Source organism: Buteo buteo, chromosome 6 (assembly GCF_964188355.1).
Source record: "Buteo buteo chromosome 6, bButBut1.hap1.1, whole genome shotgun sequence".
Classification (NCBI taxonomy): domain Eukaryota; kingdom Metazoa; phylum Chordata; class Aves; order Accipitriformes; family Accipitridae; genus Buteo; species Buteo buteo.
The window spans coordinates 2,302,504-2,321,410 of record NC_134176.1 but is presented as its reverse complement, the minus strand read 5'-3'; the positions used below and the strand labels follow the sequence as shown (position 1 = coordinate 2,321,410).

General features: G+C 42.2%; 1 protein-coding gene across 1 annotated transcript in view; it reads left to right on the top strand.

The window, feature by feature from the left end:
- The window catches only part of MDGA2 (MAM domain containing glycosylphosphatidylinositol anchor 2), a 382,446-nt gene that overhangs the window by 222,100 nt on the left and 141,439 nt on the right, over positions 1–18,907 (top strand). Inside the window, exon 6 of the mRNA XM_075029427.1 lies at positions 33–302. Coding sequence (XP_074885528.1) covers positions 33–302 — 270 coding nt within the window. The remainder of the gene's footprint in view (positions 1–32; positions 303–18,907) is intronic.

The following is an 18,907-nucleotide window of genomic DNA, read 5'->3' as shown; positions in this document are numbered from 1 at the left end:
CTACACCTTTCTCTTCCTCTTGTGTTTTGCAGCATCCCCTTCAATTAAGCTTCTTGTGGATGACCCGATAGTGGTGAACCCCGGAGAAGCGATCACCTTAGTCTGTGTGACGACAGGAGGGGAGCCAGCCCCCAGCCTGACGTGGGTGAGGTCTGCCGGCATCCTGCCCGAGAAGACGGTCCTGAACGGCGGCACTTTAACGATACCTGCCATCACGTCAGAAGATGCTGGCACGTACAGTTGCATTGCCAATAACAATGTTGGAAATCCTGCGAAAAAGTCCACCAACATCATCGTAAGAGGTAAGTTGAGCTGGCAAACTATTGACCTTGATCTTGGAAGATTAATTGAATCCTAATCTGGCAGGATAGCAATGGTCACACAGTGGTGTCCTATGTTTCTAAATTTATTTCTGGTAATTTCTAATAATGTATGAGATGAATTAGTGTTGGCTTCAAAAAGCCAGTGGCCCTTGTGCTGGGCTCAAACCCCTTAGCTGGAACAAGGGTGGGGTGGTGCCCCTTTGTATTAGGAAGATGCAGCAGCTCTCCCATCCAAACTGGAGACAAACGGTTGTGAAAGGACATCGTGTGTTCTGGGCATTGCTTGTGCTGATTCCCTGTGCACACTGTCTTGGCAGTGAATGTGTCCTGAGCTCCTGGAGATGTCATTACCTACTTTGCCCTTTTCTTCCTCCTCATCAGCTGAACATGTTATTGAAATTAAGGCTGTTGTGCATGCTGTGAATCTGCTGCCATCAGACGACTGCTCCCTGGGTAGGAGCTTTAGATTAGTACCTATGCTTTAATTATACTAAATAGCAGGATAAATGTCTGTCTCAGATAAAAGTAAGAGAAGAGTGCTTCCAGAACAATTACTGCCAGGTGGAGAGAAAGTCTCCCTGGTTGTTTATCGCTTTCTGGAAAACCCCAGGGACATGGCCGGTTGGTTTGAAGAAGGAGTTCGATTGGCTGATAGGCATCATCAGAGTGGATTAATCTACCTGAACCAAACAGTTCATCTGAAACTAATTTTCTATAATCTAACCTGTGAATGGTAGTGAAACATAAACTCCCACACTATAGGAACTTTAAATAATAGCATGTGATTAATCATACTCAGAAGAAACTGCTGTATAGAGCCAGTGGTGTGAATATTTTATGAGAGCCATAACCTCTGTTCACTTCTTATTGCCCAACATATCATACTCTTCAGCAGAACAAGGAATTAGAAGCTATTTCTGTTCTGGGGGTCAGGGAGAGCATTGCATCAGCCTAGGTCTGCAGGAGTTTATCAGGAGATGTCCACAGATTTATTTGTAATATTGTATTTCCATTTGAATTTTTGATATTTGGATTAGGGATTTTGTTGTCAAGAGGCAAAAGCAGTCTTGTTTCAGGAATATAGCATTGACATTAATTTGCTGTGATTTACAACGGTGATGAGGTTGTGAAGGGGAGATGCGAGTGAAAAACACACTCAGAATAAGCAAAGGGAGAGGAAAGGCTTTGTGTGAAAAGAAATCTTGCTGTTTTAATTAACCCAGCAGACAGCACCAGAGAGCCCAGAGGAAAAGCCAAAGTCCCTAGCTCCCTGCAGATACAAATTTCATGAGTCATGGCATGATAATAATATGCCCTCACATTTTTATTTATAGAAGACCATGCCTATGAGATGCCTAGGAGCTGCAACATGTTGAACAAAATATCATTAAAGCATTTGAGGTGACTTTTTTTTGGCTTTTCCTCTCTGCTGTATGGCCCTGTTAATTCTGAGAAGGGACTGCAATGAGGAACAACCATTAAATAAATGAAGCGCAGCTCCTTTCTAGCCCCATTGCATTGCTACCTGCTATGATTTCCCCCTTATTATTTCTGTTAAAGGGGAAGAACTGTCTTTTAGAAAAAAATCTTTATTCAAGTCTTGGTTGATTTACCTTTACTAAAAGTGATGGTGAGTTTAGGAGTGAAATATGAGAGAAATTCATATCAGAGTTCTGATTTTACTTTGTGTATATATTTCTTGCCATTTTGCCTTTAGCTCATTGCTTCTCTCCGTTTCATCTCTTTTTTGTTATTGTGTATCAGAATTTTCACACAGCAGCTGAGGAGAAAAGAGTATTTACTTGAAATAGCATCTAAGCCTTGCAGGAGAAGCATTTGGTAAATGGAGTTCACATTTTCTGTCAGGTGGAATACCAGTCCCAGGATTAGACTATAATCCCCTAATCTTACCCAGAAAGAAATGTAAAGTTGTCTCAAAGCATCATCAGGGCTCAGATGAAATTTGTTCCCTTTAAAATTCACTAAATTTCACTGTGCATTTATCTGAATGTGTCTTGATTGGATGTGCTTCATTCCATGGATGCTACCTTACCTTCAGCAGCTCTTGATTTTTTCTGGGCATTTTCCTATCTTTGTGGCTGTCTGCCCAAGTCTATGACTACCCACCACACCTGACTTCGAACCCATTGTGAATGATGTCATATGACCTCCACACATTTAATAATAATTTAAAAAAATCTAAAACCAGAGATAATCCTTCAAAAAGAAACAAAAGTCAATAAATGAATAACAAAATAATTTATCATTCTTGAAAGTCAGAAATTATGTGGATTAATAAGGACTAGAAGAAACAGATGAGGGTGTGTTTAAAGAGCAGATTCAGGCATTGAGGCACTGACGTGACACCGAGGTGTATTCATGTCAGCTCTGTGTTCCTCCATCAGTCTTTTCTCAGACCCTTAAAAAGTGGAGATAAATACAGTGAAATGGCAAGATGACCAGATATGATGGCTTGGAGGAATGTATATCACCTGAAAGATGGTTCAAAATGTGCCTGCGCGGAAGTGCTGTGTAATGTGTGTCCTCTGCTTCTCCATGGTGTAAATAACTAGTAATATGTGTTCTCCACTTCTGCAGGGTCTAAATAACTAGTTTCTGCAATTGTCATGTGCTGCCGAAGGGGTGGTGGGATAGCAGGTGCCACTAAAGGTCTCAATGCATTGCTTTCCATTTGTTAGCTCCCAGGATTTATCTGGAAGCCTCCTAGTATGCATAAGCCTTTAATATGTTCCTTGTCTTTCCACTTTTACTTGATTTCCTCTCCTTCCAGTGAGCATTGGCACCGAAGGAGATGTTTGTTCTTAAAATAAAAAACAGACTAAAGCTGCCCTTGCAGCGAAGAACCTATTTAGTCATAACCGTCTTTGGATTCTTTTTCTCTCTTTTTTTTTTTCCTCTTTTGGCCTGCATAACTTAAAAGTAATTGTAAATCCTTCCAACAAAAGCAAGCTGGGTCCTTGCTCATCGGTTCAGATGAACACGGATCCCTTGCAAAACAACAGGCATTACACACAGGTGCTGAGGGAAAAGACTCCCTCATACGCTGCCTCCGTAAGCAGTTAAACTAATACTTTCAGATAAAGAATGTCCTTTAAAGATACCCCTTTCTTAGGCAAGTTGTAAGCTGCAAACTCCGCTCCCTTTGTCTCTGTTCTGCTGAGATGTTGTGTTAGTGCTTTTCCCTCTCGGCTGTCAGATAATGTTAATGAAAGTTTTGCTGAGATGATAAAGAGAAATTGTTTTGAGTACCACAATGCCGTTCCTTAAGAGGTACAGCCATAATGTAATATCTTTCATTTCCTCCGTTTGCTTTGAACAGGAGCTCACCAGAGGCAAATCAGTGACCATGTGCTATTTACCTGTTGAAATCTTAGTGAGAAAGTCTGTGAAATACAGCCTTTTTAAAGAATGCCATTATCAGCTTAACTGTACCCAAAGTTATTGCAAAATATTTCATTCCATCAAAGACATTGTCATCCATCAAGGTGCCTTGGGTCAAACCAGAGAAAGAAATGCTCTCTCATTTCAGCAAAGCTGGCTGCTCACCAATTCTAATTATGAAAGTTTCTTTCTAAGTATTTTCTTTAGATTAATGAGTTCTTTAAATGATTGCAAGTCTGCTAGCATTCGAGTATTGGTGGGTGTTCTCATCAGTGGCATCTTCACATCCTGCTCTCAGACTGATGATGAGATTCCAATAACATATTTCTAGACAAAACCATTAGAAAGCAGAGGAAGCTCTAAAGGAATCTTGGCTCTTCTCATTCTAGTGAAACTTGATTTTTTTAATCCTTGTTTAAAATAAAAAAAAAAGGCAGTCTTGAGCAGCAAATCCAATACACCCCTTCTGGATAAACAAAGTTCCTAACAACCTCCACGCCTGATGTGTGTATTTTTTGCTATGCTTGCTTGGAGGGTGTTCTGTTTTTCTGACTTTTCTGTAATAGAGCGCAACAATGTTGTTCTGATGCAATAGAAATAATTTGTCAGAAAGGCCAGGAAGGGGGAAATCTGTTGCACTTCTTTCAGAGTTTTTTCCCACCCAAAATATTTCTGTTAATTTGCTTTCATCATGGATTTGTTGCTATATACCTCTGTTAGTCTCAGCTAGAGGTAAATCATAGAATGGTTTGGGTTGGAAGGGACCTCAAAGATCACCTAGTTCCAACCCTGCTGCCATGGGCAGGGACACCTTCCACTAGACCAGGTTGCCCAAAGCCCCATCCAACCTGGCCTTGGACACTGCCAGGGATGGGGCATCCACAAACTGCAAGCGCACATTGCCAGGTCCTGCTGAGCTTCTCGTCATCCAACACCCCAAGTCCTTCTCCTCAGGGCTGCTCTCAATCCACTCATCCCCCAGCCTGTATTTGTGCTTGGGATTGTCCTGACCCATGTGCAGGACCTTGTTGAACTTCGTGAGGTCTGCATGGGCCCACCTCTCCAGCCCACCAAGGTTCCTCTGGATGGCAAGCATAATCAGTCTTGATTGATAATCAGTATTATGATATCTTGAATGGTAATCAGTCTTCCTATGGATATTTTGTTAATAAAAATAAGAAGGAAACACACACACACATTTGTGTTAAAATCAAATGCAAAACCTTGCTTACTCACAGCCCTTAGGCCAGCACACGTGGTGATATGGATACTTCTTCATGTCCCATGCATGCACACCTATGCAGAGAGGACTTCACATTTTTGCCAGGACCTTGGTAGTTAGAGACCTCACCTGTGATGCGGCCCCAGGCTCAGTTCCTTGCCTTGATCTGGCATGGGAAGTTGAACATCCAGCTTATCCCATGTCCCAGGAAACTCTTCTAGCGTGAGGATCTTTTGGACGTTGCTGTTGGAGGTTATTTTACTCCTTTAAAATTCTCTTTTTCAATGCATGTTTGGAGAGGGAAGCAAAAGGCATTAGAGAAATGTTAATATTGGCCTTGTGATCCTTAAGATACTACATAAAAGCATGATCATCACAATACCGTACAGATTCTGGGTGGCAATTGGAAATGTCAAAAGAGGCAGGGATCAAGATAATCATATGTCTACGGCTTCTGGAAAATTATACATTTTCAACATGACTCAAACTGGGAACTCAGAATTAGGAGAGCATGGAAGAACAAATATTCCAAAGACATTGTGAAGGGGGAAATGAAATTAAAATCTCTCTGTAGCTACCAGTATGTCAATGAAGAATTAAAGGCCTTTGATGATGAAGGGATGTAAGGTGGCTTCTCTGTCCAGTAAGAGAGCAAAAATGCTGGGTAGCATCTTTGAAGGGCACCTGTGCATTAGCTTGGGAAACAAGTAGAGCCAGAGAAATGTTTTACAGGTCTTTGAAGTACGGAGCACTGAAATGATTTGGAAGGGTGTCAGTGTGCACCAACTCGGATTTGTTGCCTCATCAGCAACTTCTCCCATTACGTTCTTTAAATAGATCACTTCGTCTCTTCCATTCTAATGGCAACATTTTTTTTAGTGCCAATTGACTCTGACTGTGTGACTTTTCCCTTCTGTGAAGCAGAAGCATAATGTTTGGAGTTAATTTTTCAAAGGGGTGGGATTCCCTGTCAGTTTAAATATAAAATAATGACCTGTGCTCAATATTAGCACAAAAGCTTTTGCTGAACAAAAAGCACTCTGAGGAAATGCGTTTTAAGGCTGAGATTGCTGGAAGTACCTATTCCATTATGTCTTTAAAAAGTGTATGTGAACTGTGTGGTAGTGACTGCTAAAAGGAAGGTGGAGGAAAAAAAAAAGAAAAGACACAGATTGTGAAATAAATGAAATTTTTGTTGCTTTTGTAATAGATTTAAAAAAAAATAAAAAATCCTCTAATCTGGTATTACTGATGTCCTTTCTCACACACCTGCTTTACCCTTCTGCTTTCCTGCGACGGCTCTGTTTATCCCAGAGCTTTTTCTTAGGAAATTCCCTTGTTGGTTCAGAGCAGTTGCATGAAGTAAAGGATAAAAATAAGCCTGTCTGGTTACACATCAGCACCTCTGCTCTCACCCCTCGAAGATCCTCAAATACCATTAATTGAAATGTGAGCGGGGCCCCCACGGGCTGATGCCAAGCACCAGAACAGAGGCAAGGCTCACAAGTTTTATCCGAAAGGTGGAAATTGGGTTTTGGCAGCACCCGGCAGGTCACCCTGGCAGTTGTGCAGCCGCTGGATACCGGCAAGCGGCCGAGCGATGTGTCGACCTGACACGGGTGATCGTTAGCTGGCAGCATCTGTGATGGTGGGAGCGCTGGGTGGGGATGCTGGCTCCAGCATGCTGGGTCTAAAACGTTGGGTTTTCTGTGCAACCAGCAGAAGGACCTTTTTTTCTTTCCTCCTTCTTTTCCCTCTCTCTGTATTCGGCGAAGGTCTCACAGCAGACCAATTATACTAGTGCTTATTTCATGGCTGGAGAAAGCCGAAGGCCTTGGCAAATATCCATACACATAAAACGGGCATTACTACACCACGCAGAAGTGCCGACCGCCGTTGACTTCCTAATGAGGGGCCGTGCCGGCGTGTGGAGCTTCGCCATGCGTGGTGCTGCGTGGCTGCGGGTGCTGCGGGAGGCTGGCAGAGAGGAGCTCCCCGGGATGCTTCAGTTAAGGTGGAAATTCAGCAGCCCCCGTGCTGGCTTTCAGTATCCGTTGATGGTTGTGCTTTCCTTGGGGCAGGCTAGAAAGCGTGAGTGAATTCGTGAAAGTGCCAAGGTTTTGAAATTCATATTCCGGAATAAGACTGGAAGGGCCCTCCTGGGTCATCAAATCCAGCTGTCTATCCCAGGCATCCATTTCATCTCATTTCATCTCTTGTATAATCTCTTTTTTTTTTTTTTGTAAAATTACCAGCTCCACCTGCAATTTTGATAGCTTTCTTCCAGCACCCTCCCAGCAGTCTCTTCCCGTATTTCACTGCTCTGACATTGAGATCTTCTCTCATTGCCATCGTAACGTGCCTGTGGTGGGTTTGCCATCCCCTGAAAGCAGCTTTGCTGTGGCGTGACACCAGGCATGCTCTGCAAATGCCGTGCCAGAATGGACGGCTGGGCTTTGCCTTTGCTGAACCACCGTGGCAGTTCGGCACCTTCGCCCTGCCAGGGGCTCTCTCTGTCCTCCCTCTTATGTTATGCCAAGGTATATTTTTTTTTTTATCCTAATCTTAAGCAATTTACTTAACTCTTTGTTTTAACAGCACTCACCGCCTTGCTTAGGTTCTGCTGTTTCTTGTTGGACAAGACAAACTACCTTCCTCTGGCGTGGGGTTTAAAGGGACCTTTCAAAAACGTTTGCAAAAGGGCTTTGGGAGAGACCCCTGCGCTGGATGAGGATGAAGAATAGCTCTGTAAATTGGAGACTGGGCACCAGCCTGGTCTCCCACCCCACACCAGCTCCCCCTGCTCGCCTACAGGAGTCAGCGCTGCTGCAGGCATCTTTTGGGGGCCGCCTCCAGCTTTTTAAGCATAAGTACAGTTTAAGCCAAAAAAAAAAAGCCCACCAATTCCAATTCTTCCACCAAGAGATGCACCCTGTGAATATGACTTCAATGAGACAAGATTTTAGCCTAGAAAACCTGATCTTGCAGCATATCCAGTGTGTTGCTACAGCCATAAGTTACCAGTGTGCTATCCTAAAAGTTTACAGCTCTGAGAATGCATGTGTAAAAAAGTTGAGCTTCAGAGTTTAATAAGTTCATTTATTTTTATTATCTGCAATAGCAGTCTTGGGCATGTGCTGTCTCTCCCAGGCTGGAGTGTATCATGGACGAGTTCATAAAATGCTTCCATATAAAAATGTAGACGGTTTATTGATTCTTCTGCCCTTTCATTAGGACTTCCCAGAATTTTTGTGTACAGAAATTTTATTTTTAAATAAGTTTGCTGCTCTGTGAAACATCATGTGTGCCTGTTGGGCATCACATATCTATAAAGATATATCAGAAGGGATTTCAAGAGGTAGTATTCATTTGATTTCTCTCCTTCTGACCCTTGCATTGTAGCTGCATCAGCTATCCACGTTCTTTCTGCACTGGGGCAAGGAAAAAAGTTACCCTTACTGTTGGTTGGCCAACAATTATTAACTCCTAATGCATGATACATTTTTTTGGCAGGGGTGTGGTGTCATAGTTTAATATTGTATTAGATCTTGGCCAATTAATACCTGATGAGGTTTGTGTAGTCTTAACGTTACTATTTTGGCAGAAAAAAAGAAGAGTTTTTCAAAGTTTTGTCTCATCTTGAAGGGAGAGGAAGAGAAGAGGTGAAAGAACAGTGCACAATCTTTTCTTCTGATGTTACCAAGATACTTTGATGACCTTGAAATGTGTTTTGAGGTACTTATTGGTATTGCATCAGGCAACTGTGAATGAGATTGGTAGGTGTCTGCCCAGTCTGACAAATCATTTTGGAAAGTTTTATAGGAACCCGATTAATTTTTGAGGCATTGAACTGTGGAATAAAAACAAAGTGTTGAAGGGAAACGCATCCCATGTTGGAACAAATCCAGGCTCTAATGAAATCCTGCAGTCAAAGAAAGCTCTTGAGCCACACAAGAAGCAGGAGATGGGGACAATCCAGTGTGGAAGCCTTGGAAACTGGGGGTTTGCTCTACGTTTTGGAAGAAAAGCAAGTACTGTGTGCTGAGTTTCGTTAGCAGTGTGTGGGCAAAGAGAAGAGTGAAGATTTGCATTATATTACTTTTGGGCACCCGGGAAAACTCAGCAAGACTATATTTTTTTTGACAGCTTTGGCACAAGAATTAAACTTTGTAAAGGCGTTGGCCCTGGAAAACACCCAGCTGTAATGTGCAGAGGATTTATAATTTGTTTGGCAAGTGCACAGCCCACTGGGGATTGTGTCAGCTTCTCTGAATTGTTTAATTTATATCCCAATTCTTGTCTGGCTTGTGACGAGACTTGTGAAGTTCCCTTTTGCCCATGAGATGGGCAGCGTGTGGGATGGGGCAGCCCTGAGCCCACAGGTCTGGCCAGGATTGCACGCAGTACGTTGTCTTGGCAAGCTGTAACAGTGTTGGATTTTGTAGCATAGGAAATGGTTTGGTTTTGTATTTTTTTTTTCCCTTTCTTCTGCTGGGGGTTTCAGAAAGCACTAAATGCCAGCTGCCAATTTGTCACCACTGCTTATTCATTAGCCTTTATTCATTTTTTGCTATTTCACCCTCATGTACCCACCTTGATGTGTTTGAATAATTATCCGCACCTGCTTAAAATCAGAGATGAAAACAGCCTTCTACTGGGCAGATGGTCCCTGGTAGGAGACTGCAGTTTCTGTCCTCAAATCAGCTTTATACTGGTGTGACGTGACACCTGGAATGACTCCTGGTTTTCACAAGCAGGGAACCGCGGGCAGAAGGTTGTGCAGTCCCATCCCTGGAGGGTTTCAAGCCCTGAACAACCCGGTCTGAGCTCACATCTGGCCCTGCTTTGAGCAGGAAACCTAGTTTTCATCTAGAAACCTCCTGAGCTCCCTTCCTACCTGAATATTTCTATGAACCTATATCTTTTTGCTTTTCTGATGATGCTTATTTCTCTTGAATATTGACTTCTAAAAGCAGTTAAAAGAGAAACCATGCTGTGTTTCACATACTTTGATCTCGGCTTTATCTATTTAATGGATCATATACCGAGTAACTTGTAAACTGAAATCTTCTTCATTACAAAGAAGTATACACCTCCCCTTCCTTCAAAAGAAAAGCAGCGTTAGAAATAGGAGCTAATTAACTAGAGCACACGTAAAAACAGACACCTGCCACATGGCATCTCCAGAATAATAAATCCTTTTCTTTTAAAAATTAGAAGCATTTATAAAAATAGAGACAAAACCTGAAATCTCTCCACAGTATTTGCATTTAAATTGAAAGTGGGAATGCATCTGGTCTTGTAAGTGCCAAATAATTACTTGATATTAAAAAGTTTGGAGATGCTCTAGTAGAAGATGCTTGACAACTTAATTGTTCTGATAGCTACCGAAAGTTAAGGTTTTAAAAAACTTTAAGCTAAAACCGTGTTGACAGAAGCAAAATGAACTGTTGGTAAAATCCTGAGAATATATGTCTTTTTTTAGCAAAACTTTACTTCAAGTCTGTCTTTGGATAGAAAGGTAACTATGGGGAACATTCAGGCAGCATAATTTTGTCACAGTTATCTCGCAGAGTCCTAAATACCCTATTTAAGAAATTTGAATTTTGAGTGTGGTCAGCCTTGGTGCATTCTCCTGAAAAGCTCTGTGAATGTTTATGTAGTTATGCTACTTTTTAATGTTCTCCTTATGACCCGAACAAGGTGCACCCTGCCTTCTCGCTCGGCAGGCATATTTTCTGCTGGAGAGAGTTCTCTTATGTGAAAACATCAAATAGCATTATTTGCTGCTAATGCAGGTGAAGCTAGCTCTGTGCGGAGTTTATGGGTGATTTTATTTGATGTTAGACTGACTTTTTAATTCTGAGCAAAATGTGCAGACCTCCTTTCAGAATAAGAAAGTTTCTATATCTCAGCAGTGGACCAAGCAGTTATAGGGTTGTAGCTATGAGCCATAAGGTAAGAAAGCTTTCTCTGCTAGAGGAGAAATAAAACAACAGTATGATGCTGACCTTGGCAGACCTGGTGGTCCCCTTTCAGCCAAGAATGGGTCTGAATAACAGGGTACAAAATAGACGCAACTGCTGTGCGGGCAAGTTGGCAAGACTTTGAGTATTTAATTCAAAAAATGCTGTGGGCTGGTGCTGTGCAGAAGATATTGAGGGATCTATCCCGTCCACTTTCTTTTTATCCAGTTTGGTATTTCTGCAAGAGAAAAGGTGAAGCCCATGACTGGACACAAGGTGCTCACTCTCAGAGTTTCTAGGTCCCGTGAACTGGCTGGAAGACAAAGCACATATTGGCAGATTTGCACAATTCTGGTTTTCGGGGGGGTTTATTGCTTTGTTTGGTTCCAGGAATGACCAGGGAGGGTTCTTACTGAAAGACATTGAAATGTGCGCTGATTTGGTCTGTATGGTAGATCTTTCAGACCCTGCCAGGCCACATCTACCATGACTTATTATTTGAGACCCAGTTTAAACCCCCCAGGGAGAGGATGGCTTCTTGTGATCTGTGGTGCAGGATGGTTTTCAAGATTGTTCAGAGACAAAAAGCAAAAGCTGGATAGAAAGAAGGGTCTGTTGCCTCTCAGCCGCTATTTGATTAAAAAAAACCCACAAAACGCTGTGATTACAGCAGCTGAGTGTTAGAATAGCACAAAAAATCAGAGGTGAACAGTTGAAGGAGGAAACAGAAGGACTTGCAGAAACCTTGGCATATCCAGAGGGAAGAGCTCAGGCACCCAAGGCTGCTGCTACTCAATTTGTGGCCGGTGTGCTCTCTAATTAGAAGTGCTCAGTGCACAGTGACAATGAGAAACTGCAGATGGAACTGTGAACTGCAGTTTTTCTTTTCTCTCTCCGTTGTTTTAATTAGTCACCAGCAGATGTGTGAGCCTTTAACCATCTATTTTAGACTTTCTTAAATGATTCTTCTTTAAGTAACGCTGAATTTGGACATACTTCCCCCCCCCCCCCCCAGTTTATATTATTCCCCCAAATCCGTTAATCTTATTTCCCTTACTATTTGGAAAATTGAGTTCTTGAAGCACCAGCTGGACATAGAGGTTTTATCCAATAAAATTACCATTTCAACAACTGCATCCCATTAGTAAAGCTTCCTATTCTTTATTGTCCAAGAGTCACACCATGCTCCAAATTCAAAACCACCACCACATCATGAAGTCCAGTTTCACTAGAGCAAAGTTTTCTACCCTGACCTGGCTACAGGTTGCTTCGTTGAAGTATGGCATGAAGCACGTGTCCAGGTTGGATCTCGGGTACATTTGGACTTGAGGCTGAGCTGAGACTTTACTTTGCATCAGATGTGGACGTGGCTGTGTCATTCACCGCAGAATAGTGTGGCCTTAAAAAGCATTCCATTTGTAAATGTGGTCTGCTGTTTGTTATTGAAATTTTCCATACATGGTTGCATGTCTATAACAGTGCTGAGTATGATGGACGATAGTCATTCATCAGAAAGGAACAGAGGTGGTTATCTACAGCACACTTCAGAGTGGGCTCGTCTGTGTCCAGAATTGATGAGCAGACTGTACAGATGTCATAATCCAGATAAACTTTCATTATGGAGAGCTGATATCTGCAAACTTTTTTACGTGGAGTGTGGATTTGCTCTTCTGTTTTCTAATTAGGCTAGAAGACTGTAATACTGAATGATTTTCTTTTTGTTATTTTCCTTTCAAGTGTTTCGTTGGTTGGCAAAAGCAAATTTGAGTTTTCAAAGTTTCTTATACACAATAATGTCAAAATGTATTTTAATGTAACAGAATGAAGTTTAACGAACTACACTGTGATATTCACTAGTGAGAAAGATATTTTGGACAGTTGTTAAATTGTCTCTACTCAGCTTAGCTGTTTGATAATGTAGGTTAAGGCAATATCCTGTAGAATACTGAAGACAATGCAGCATTGTTGCCCACAGCCAAAATAAACAAAGACTTCGTGTTTCTTTGGAGCTTATGAGAGGAACTTTTTTTTGCTTCTGTTGATTTGATAGAGGTAGACATATCAATGAAGAAAGAAACATCAGAGAAGGATTTCCATGAGTCCTCCTTCAGTGGGAACGCCTTTTTATTTAGTACAGAGATCCATTTATGCTGGGCTTTCACATAAAAATAAGTAAACCAGACAATATGGACTGTAGCGCAGTTCCCAAGGTGTGGTACTGGAGTAGATTCCTTTGTTTCATACATTCATTCATTTAATTATTCAGACAAACAATCTGAAACCCAGCCCAGTTGTGTCATGTTGGATGATAGCTTTGACAAACAGGTGGCTAAGGAAGCATCAAGAGGTAATCGTATTTGTTTTGTCCTTTGCCTGTGTTGCAAGGCAACGTGGTGGGATGGTCCCTATCTCATGGGAAACCAGTGTTACAGACTCCTGGTCAGCTGGTAGTCTGTGATCCCCCAACTTAAACACAGATCTTTTTTCACTTAACAGAGACGATCTGCACATTAGTCCAAGTTTGTGATTGCTTTGCAATTAGTTACGTGTGTCATTGTAATACAGCAAAGCTCAGGTCACAGAAATGATGCATCAGAGTAATGACATAAGTTGAAATGTGCCTTTTTCTCTGCTGTTTGAGGTTTGAAACAGATTATTTCAGGGGAACATAAATAATTCAGCATTCCTGCAGTAAAACATCACTTGATGTACTACTATACATTTTTGTGTGCCTTTAATGACAGTGAACCAAGTAATTTTATTTTTTCTTATTTTTCAGTGGTGGGATACTTATGATTTAATAAAGATCATGTGTTAGTCACAGAAACCACCAAACCAGATCCGGGTGCTTACACCCCACATATTAAATGCATCCATTCTGTATGTTGAACTTGTGTATTTCACTGACTGCTGTATTTATTTATTGCTGAAATTCTATATTACAAAGCTGGTGCCTTAAACCTGGACAGGCACAGATGAGCTGTGTCTGATACCTCCACAGCTGCAAGCAAAATCAGTGAATTGCTCCTTGAGGGGAAGGAAGTTGAGTTTTTATTTTCCCCTACAAAATCTAGTAACCAGCAAAGACTGCAAGTATGAGCAAGAGCATGCAGTGAGAAAAGCTGGCTTCTCAAGGTGTCTTGACAGATTAGGAAAAAGGTTAGGTTTATGAATACACTTTACGAGTCTTTTAGGGACTATCTAAAATCTTTGTTGTAAGGCTGTGAATCTTTTGAATTGCAGTTGTGTGAAAGCAGGATTGCTTTTCCCATCTGTAAGGCTCTAAGGAGATGAGGGACCTGGTGTGATTGAAGCAAGAGCTGGTGATAAGAGTTGACTTTCTTTACCTGCCACCCGCCTTACATCTTTCTCTCAAGAACCAATGAATCATCCCAGTAATCATCTTTTGGTACAAAGATCACAGCAGTAATGTGGAGAGTTGCTTCTCAGACTTTTAAAGCAAGCAGTCTATGTCTGGATTAACAGCCTGGAGTTTCTGGAGAATGAAGCTGGGGTTTGCAGCTCACTTCCCAAGCCAGCTGTTCCCACGGTGCTTTTTCCGCTTTTTTTCCTTTGATGTAAAACAGAAGTATTGGAAAAGGGCTCAACATAAAGCATATAGAAGTCATGGAAGGACCATCATTCACTGTGGTGAACATTGGATTGGATCTTTGCTCTTTTTCTCGCTGTTTCTCTGCAGGCCATTGGCCTTAAAAATAAAGTCAAGATCTTTCCCATTAGCACAAACTTTTATTCATGCATGTGAGAAGGAAAAATCAAGGGGTCAGTAACATCTGAACACTAAGAAAGGTTTGCTGCCTTGCCTGACCCTGGGGATGCAGCTGAAACACAGAACCCCCAGCAGTGTTGGAGGATCCTGGAAGTGAGCTGGCTCTGGAGGTGAAGGTATTGGCACTTACTTGATAGAATACCAGTGGTGGGTGCTCAGAAACAAGTGGCGTGCTGGATGCTGAGTTCACCAAACCTCCAAAATGTACTCATGGTGCTCCAAGACACATGCAGGTCTTTAGATCTTGGCAGATTATCAGGTGACGTTCTCGTCTTGTTCACTGAAAACAGGTTAAAACAAAATTGCTCACTAGCCTTAACAAAATAGTGAAGGGGAAGAATCAAAGCTAGTCGAAGCCACTTCTGGTGAGTGCACAGAGGCTGGACCTCACGTGGCATCTGACTGCTCAGTTAAGGTTAAAATCAGTAATTTGCAGTTACTGCTAGTAAATCAGTGAATTGCTCCTTGAGGGGAGCTTACTAGTTCTGCTACTAAATATTGCTGTTGCTGTGGGCTGCACACAGACACAAACATCAGCAAACACAAAGCTGAGCATTCCCTAATGTCCTGCGCCAGCTTAGGAAGCAGCCAGTGGCCAAAAGTTATTATGTCAAAGCCTGCAAATAGTGCAGCAGCTAATGGATTCAGTTATGGTGTTTGATGCCATTTGTATGTCATGAAATGTGCATTGATGAGATATGAACATTTTGATGCATTAAAGGAGTGTTTTGGGTTGATCGGAGTGGGGGTGGGAAGATGCGACTTAACCTGATGAATGCAAACAGACCTTGGTTGAGATACTGAAATGCGTTTTATTACTTTGAAATGTAATTAATGAGGGAGGGCAAAGACAGTTTTGTGAGGAGTTTGAGGAAAAAATTGTTTCATCTTTGTTTATTTGATCACATCATAGTTCTTTGGGGCCTCTTTGGAGAAAGACTGGCACTTTCATGAGTCTCAAAGAACACTTACAGACTTATTTGCACATTTGCTGCTATTTTGTAGCCCTTTGTGTTGATTATGTTCCGAAATCTCTGCTGGGAAGCAGCTGTGGTTAACACGTCTGCATTCTGCTGGTTAACCTTGTGTCTCTTATTTGCTATATCTAACCTTATGGAAACCTCTGATGATGCCTCAAACATAACTGATAATGCATGGAAAAGCCAGAGTAAGAATTCATTGCATGTTTCAATATACTTGATGTTATATAGGGGGATGCCTGCAAATTATGGTCCAAGAACCTACACAAGAGGAAATCCAAACCACTGTTTTAGGGGGATTGACCGTGAATGCAAACGTGTGTGCAGAATACATACAGAAATCACTTTTCCATTACCTGCTGGATTTGTATCAGGCTCAAATCAGGTGTTCCCAAGAGGTCAGTATATGACACACAACGTAAATCCATCAGGTCTGTAGTCATTTTGGAGACCACGTCTAGCATATGTGTACCTAAGACTCTACACCTTCTTGCCTGCAAGAAACAGCTTTGTATTCCCAAGACTGCTGAAGGCACAGTCACTCTGGAGTCTACTGACCCCATGTCGGTTTCCCAAGGGCACCCCTGTTAGTCCAGGGCCTGAGACTAGCTTAACGAGGCCCTTCATTGCTGTAATAACTTTTCTTTCAAAGACCTGAGCAGGGTCATCCCAGCCGCTCCTGCCTCTGCTGGCCAAGAATGCCCTAAACTCTGACTTTCACAGTGCTCTGCTCCATTGCAGCGTAACCGAGAGTGGTTCATTTGCTTGGAAGGGTTTCTGACCCGGTAGGTCAGGAAGTTTCCAGTATGTGAAGGGATTTGGAGTCTCATCAGTCTGGAGCGGCAGATCCAGGTTCAATTTCCCCTTCCTACAAAGAGCTCTACCTCCTAGGATGCTGTAGCACCGTAGCTGCTACTGCCATTTTTGGGATTTGGGGAAGGGAGGTTTGCGACCGCTCAGGACCGGCGGCAGTACTGCATCTTGCAGTGCTTTCCATCCTTGAAAATGAATGGTGGAGCAAGCCCACCAGGAATTCCAGCGAGAGGCACTCTGTTTGTTGGGCTGCTTCTGGGCCAAATATTGAGCAACTCGGCACTATCGTGCCTGGGACAGTTCTGGCCGTGGTCCCAGCTCCCAGGTCGGAGAGGAGCGTGTCTGCCCGTCAGGGCTCCATGCTGCTCCCCGCTTCCACCGCCCTCCAGCTTCACATGTCTGCAGCTATCAGATGTCTTCAGCACCTGCGGTTGATTTCTTGGGGATATCTTCCAGGTACAGATGGTGATTTTCATGTGCTTTGGTGGCACATTAGAAATTCCAAGATACACAGGTTAATTGTAGAGATCACTGTGTTTATTCTGGTGCCAAGTGAGATTAGGTATTTACAGATATGGGTTGTTTAATGATCTTAACTCTGAAAAGACACTGTATTTTAAAGTCAAATTTTCTGCTGATTTTGTTGTTGACAGAAGAAAATGCTGATAGCTGTGCAGTTTTTGGAGTCTTGGAGAATGAGGTTATGAAAACAGTACATTGACTTTCAATCATAGGTTGTAGTTACACAGTTGGATTGTTTGATGTGGGGATTTCACGGCTGTAACTGATGAATATAGTGTGTACGTTCACATGGCTTAAGAGACGTTAAGAGGTTTGGTTTGGGGGAAGGGAGGAGCTTGGGTGTGTGCTCTGCACAGCTCTTCGGTGGTTAGACTTTGCTGTAGCAGATCAGGAGAGTGGATGATCCAGCCCAGTTATTTCTTGTACCTAACACAGCCTGCATAAAACCAAACCAACAGGCAATAGACACAAAATTTAGTTGGTTTTGTAATTCAGTCCATGAGACAGAGCGTGGAGCCCTTCCCGGGCCATGAAGTAAGTGGCTTATGGCCCAAAGTTGGAGGTTCTGTACCCCTTACCTTAGCTTGCAGACGGTATTGTGGCACTAGCCGTAACGAAGGAGAGATGAAAGTTCATGTGACTTTTCTATTAGACGTTGTTGTTCCTTTGTAAGAATGAGAAGCTGATGAAATGGTCTATATGAGCACTCAAAGAAAAGGAGAAAAATTCAGAAATAAAAATAGTTTATTGAGGTTATTAGCAACTAATTCTGGTTGAAATGTGCTGCTCATCATGCCTACTGAGTTATTTTTTTCTTTTTCCCTGTCTGGAAATTATTTGCATAATATATTTACTGTTTTTTTGTGTATGTAAGCATTGTTCTTCCATTTTCAAACAAAAAAGTTCAGCTCGTGTTTCAAAGTTACTTGCTGTGGCAGTTTCGCTGTCATACAATGTATAGTTCATCCTCTTGAATCAAAGCGCGTGTTCGTTCTGCTTCCTGGGAAACTGGCTGCAGCTTTTAAAAGCAAATGAGAGATGCTCAGTAAAGACTAGCGCGTTTTGGTGCAAACTTAATCTTGGTAAAAGTCATGAAACTTTCTTAAATAAATGAAATAATAATAAATTCTTAAAAACACATCAGCCACTTGGATTCTTGAATACACAGTTACAACTAAACAGCAGCACCCAGACAAACGCCTTTCTTGCCATACCTGATCAGCACAGCAAATGTAACAGTTTTTTCATTCTCTAATTAAAAGGGCTGGCTTCCTCAATGGAAGAAGTTTCTCACACCGTGTGTGAGGGGGTGTCCACAAGTAGCCAGATTTTATGCTTCTTTTCCCACATTGAAAAAACCCTAATTATTCATTAAGTGTTAATTCTCTTCGAAGTTGTGAAAGTGCTAATTCAGCATGGCATTTGCAAGCTCCCAAGAGTTGTTTTGTTCAAGGAGCTACTGAGCCAACAAAATTGAGTCTGAATTAGCGTTTTCGCCACTTGTAGAGATGTAAGGAGCTGAAGCACCGTGCTTTCTTAGCGTGCTTGGTGCCTTATCCATCTATATTGTATTTGATGTTGTTACGCTTTCTGAATGCAGCGAGTGAAAAGTAGATGTTACCCAAGTGTGGGATCCAGGGAAATTTTCAGCTCATAGCCTTTGCCGTTTGTAATGACGTCACGCTTCGTTGGCTGTAAGTGTGTAAATATATGAGGGCAGAAAGGAGGGTGCTGCAAACGGGTCCTTTACTCAAATGCTCCACGTGTGGGGCACTGTGCGTGGATGAGGGGGCAGAGAGTGTGAGAAAACAGGGCAACTTGGAAAACTTTTAGGATAGAAGTCAGCATGATGACAAGAAATGATGGATTTAAAGATGTCTTCCAGTGCT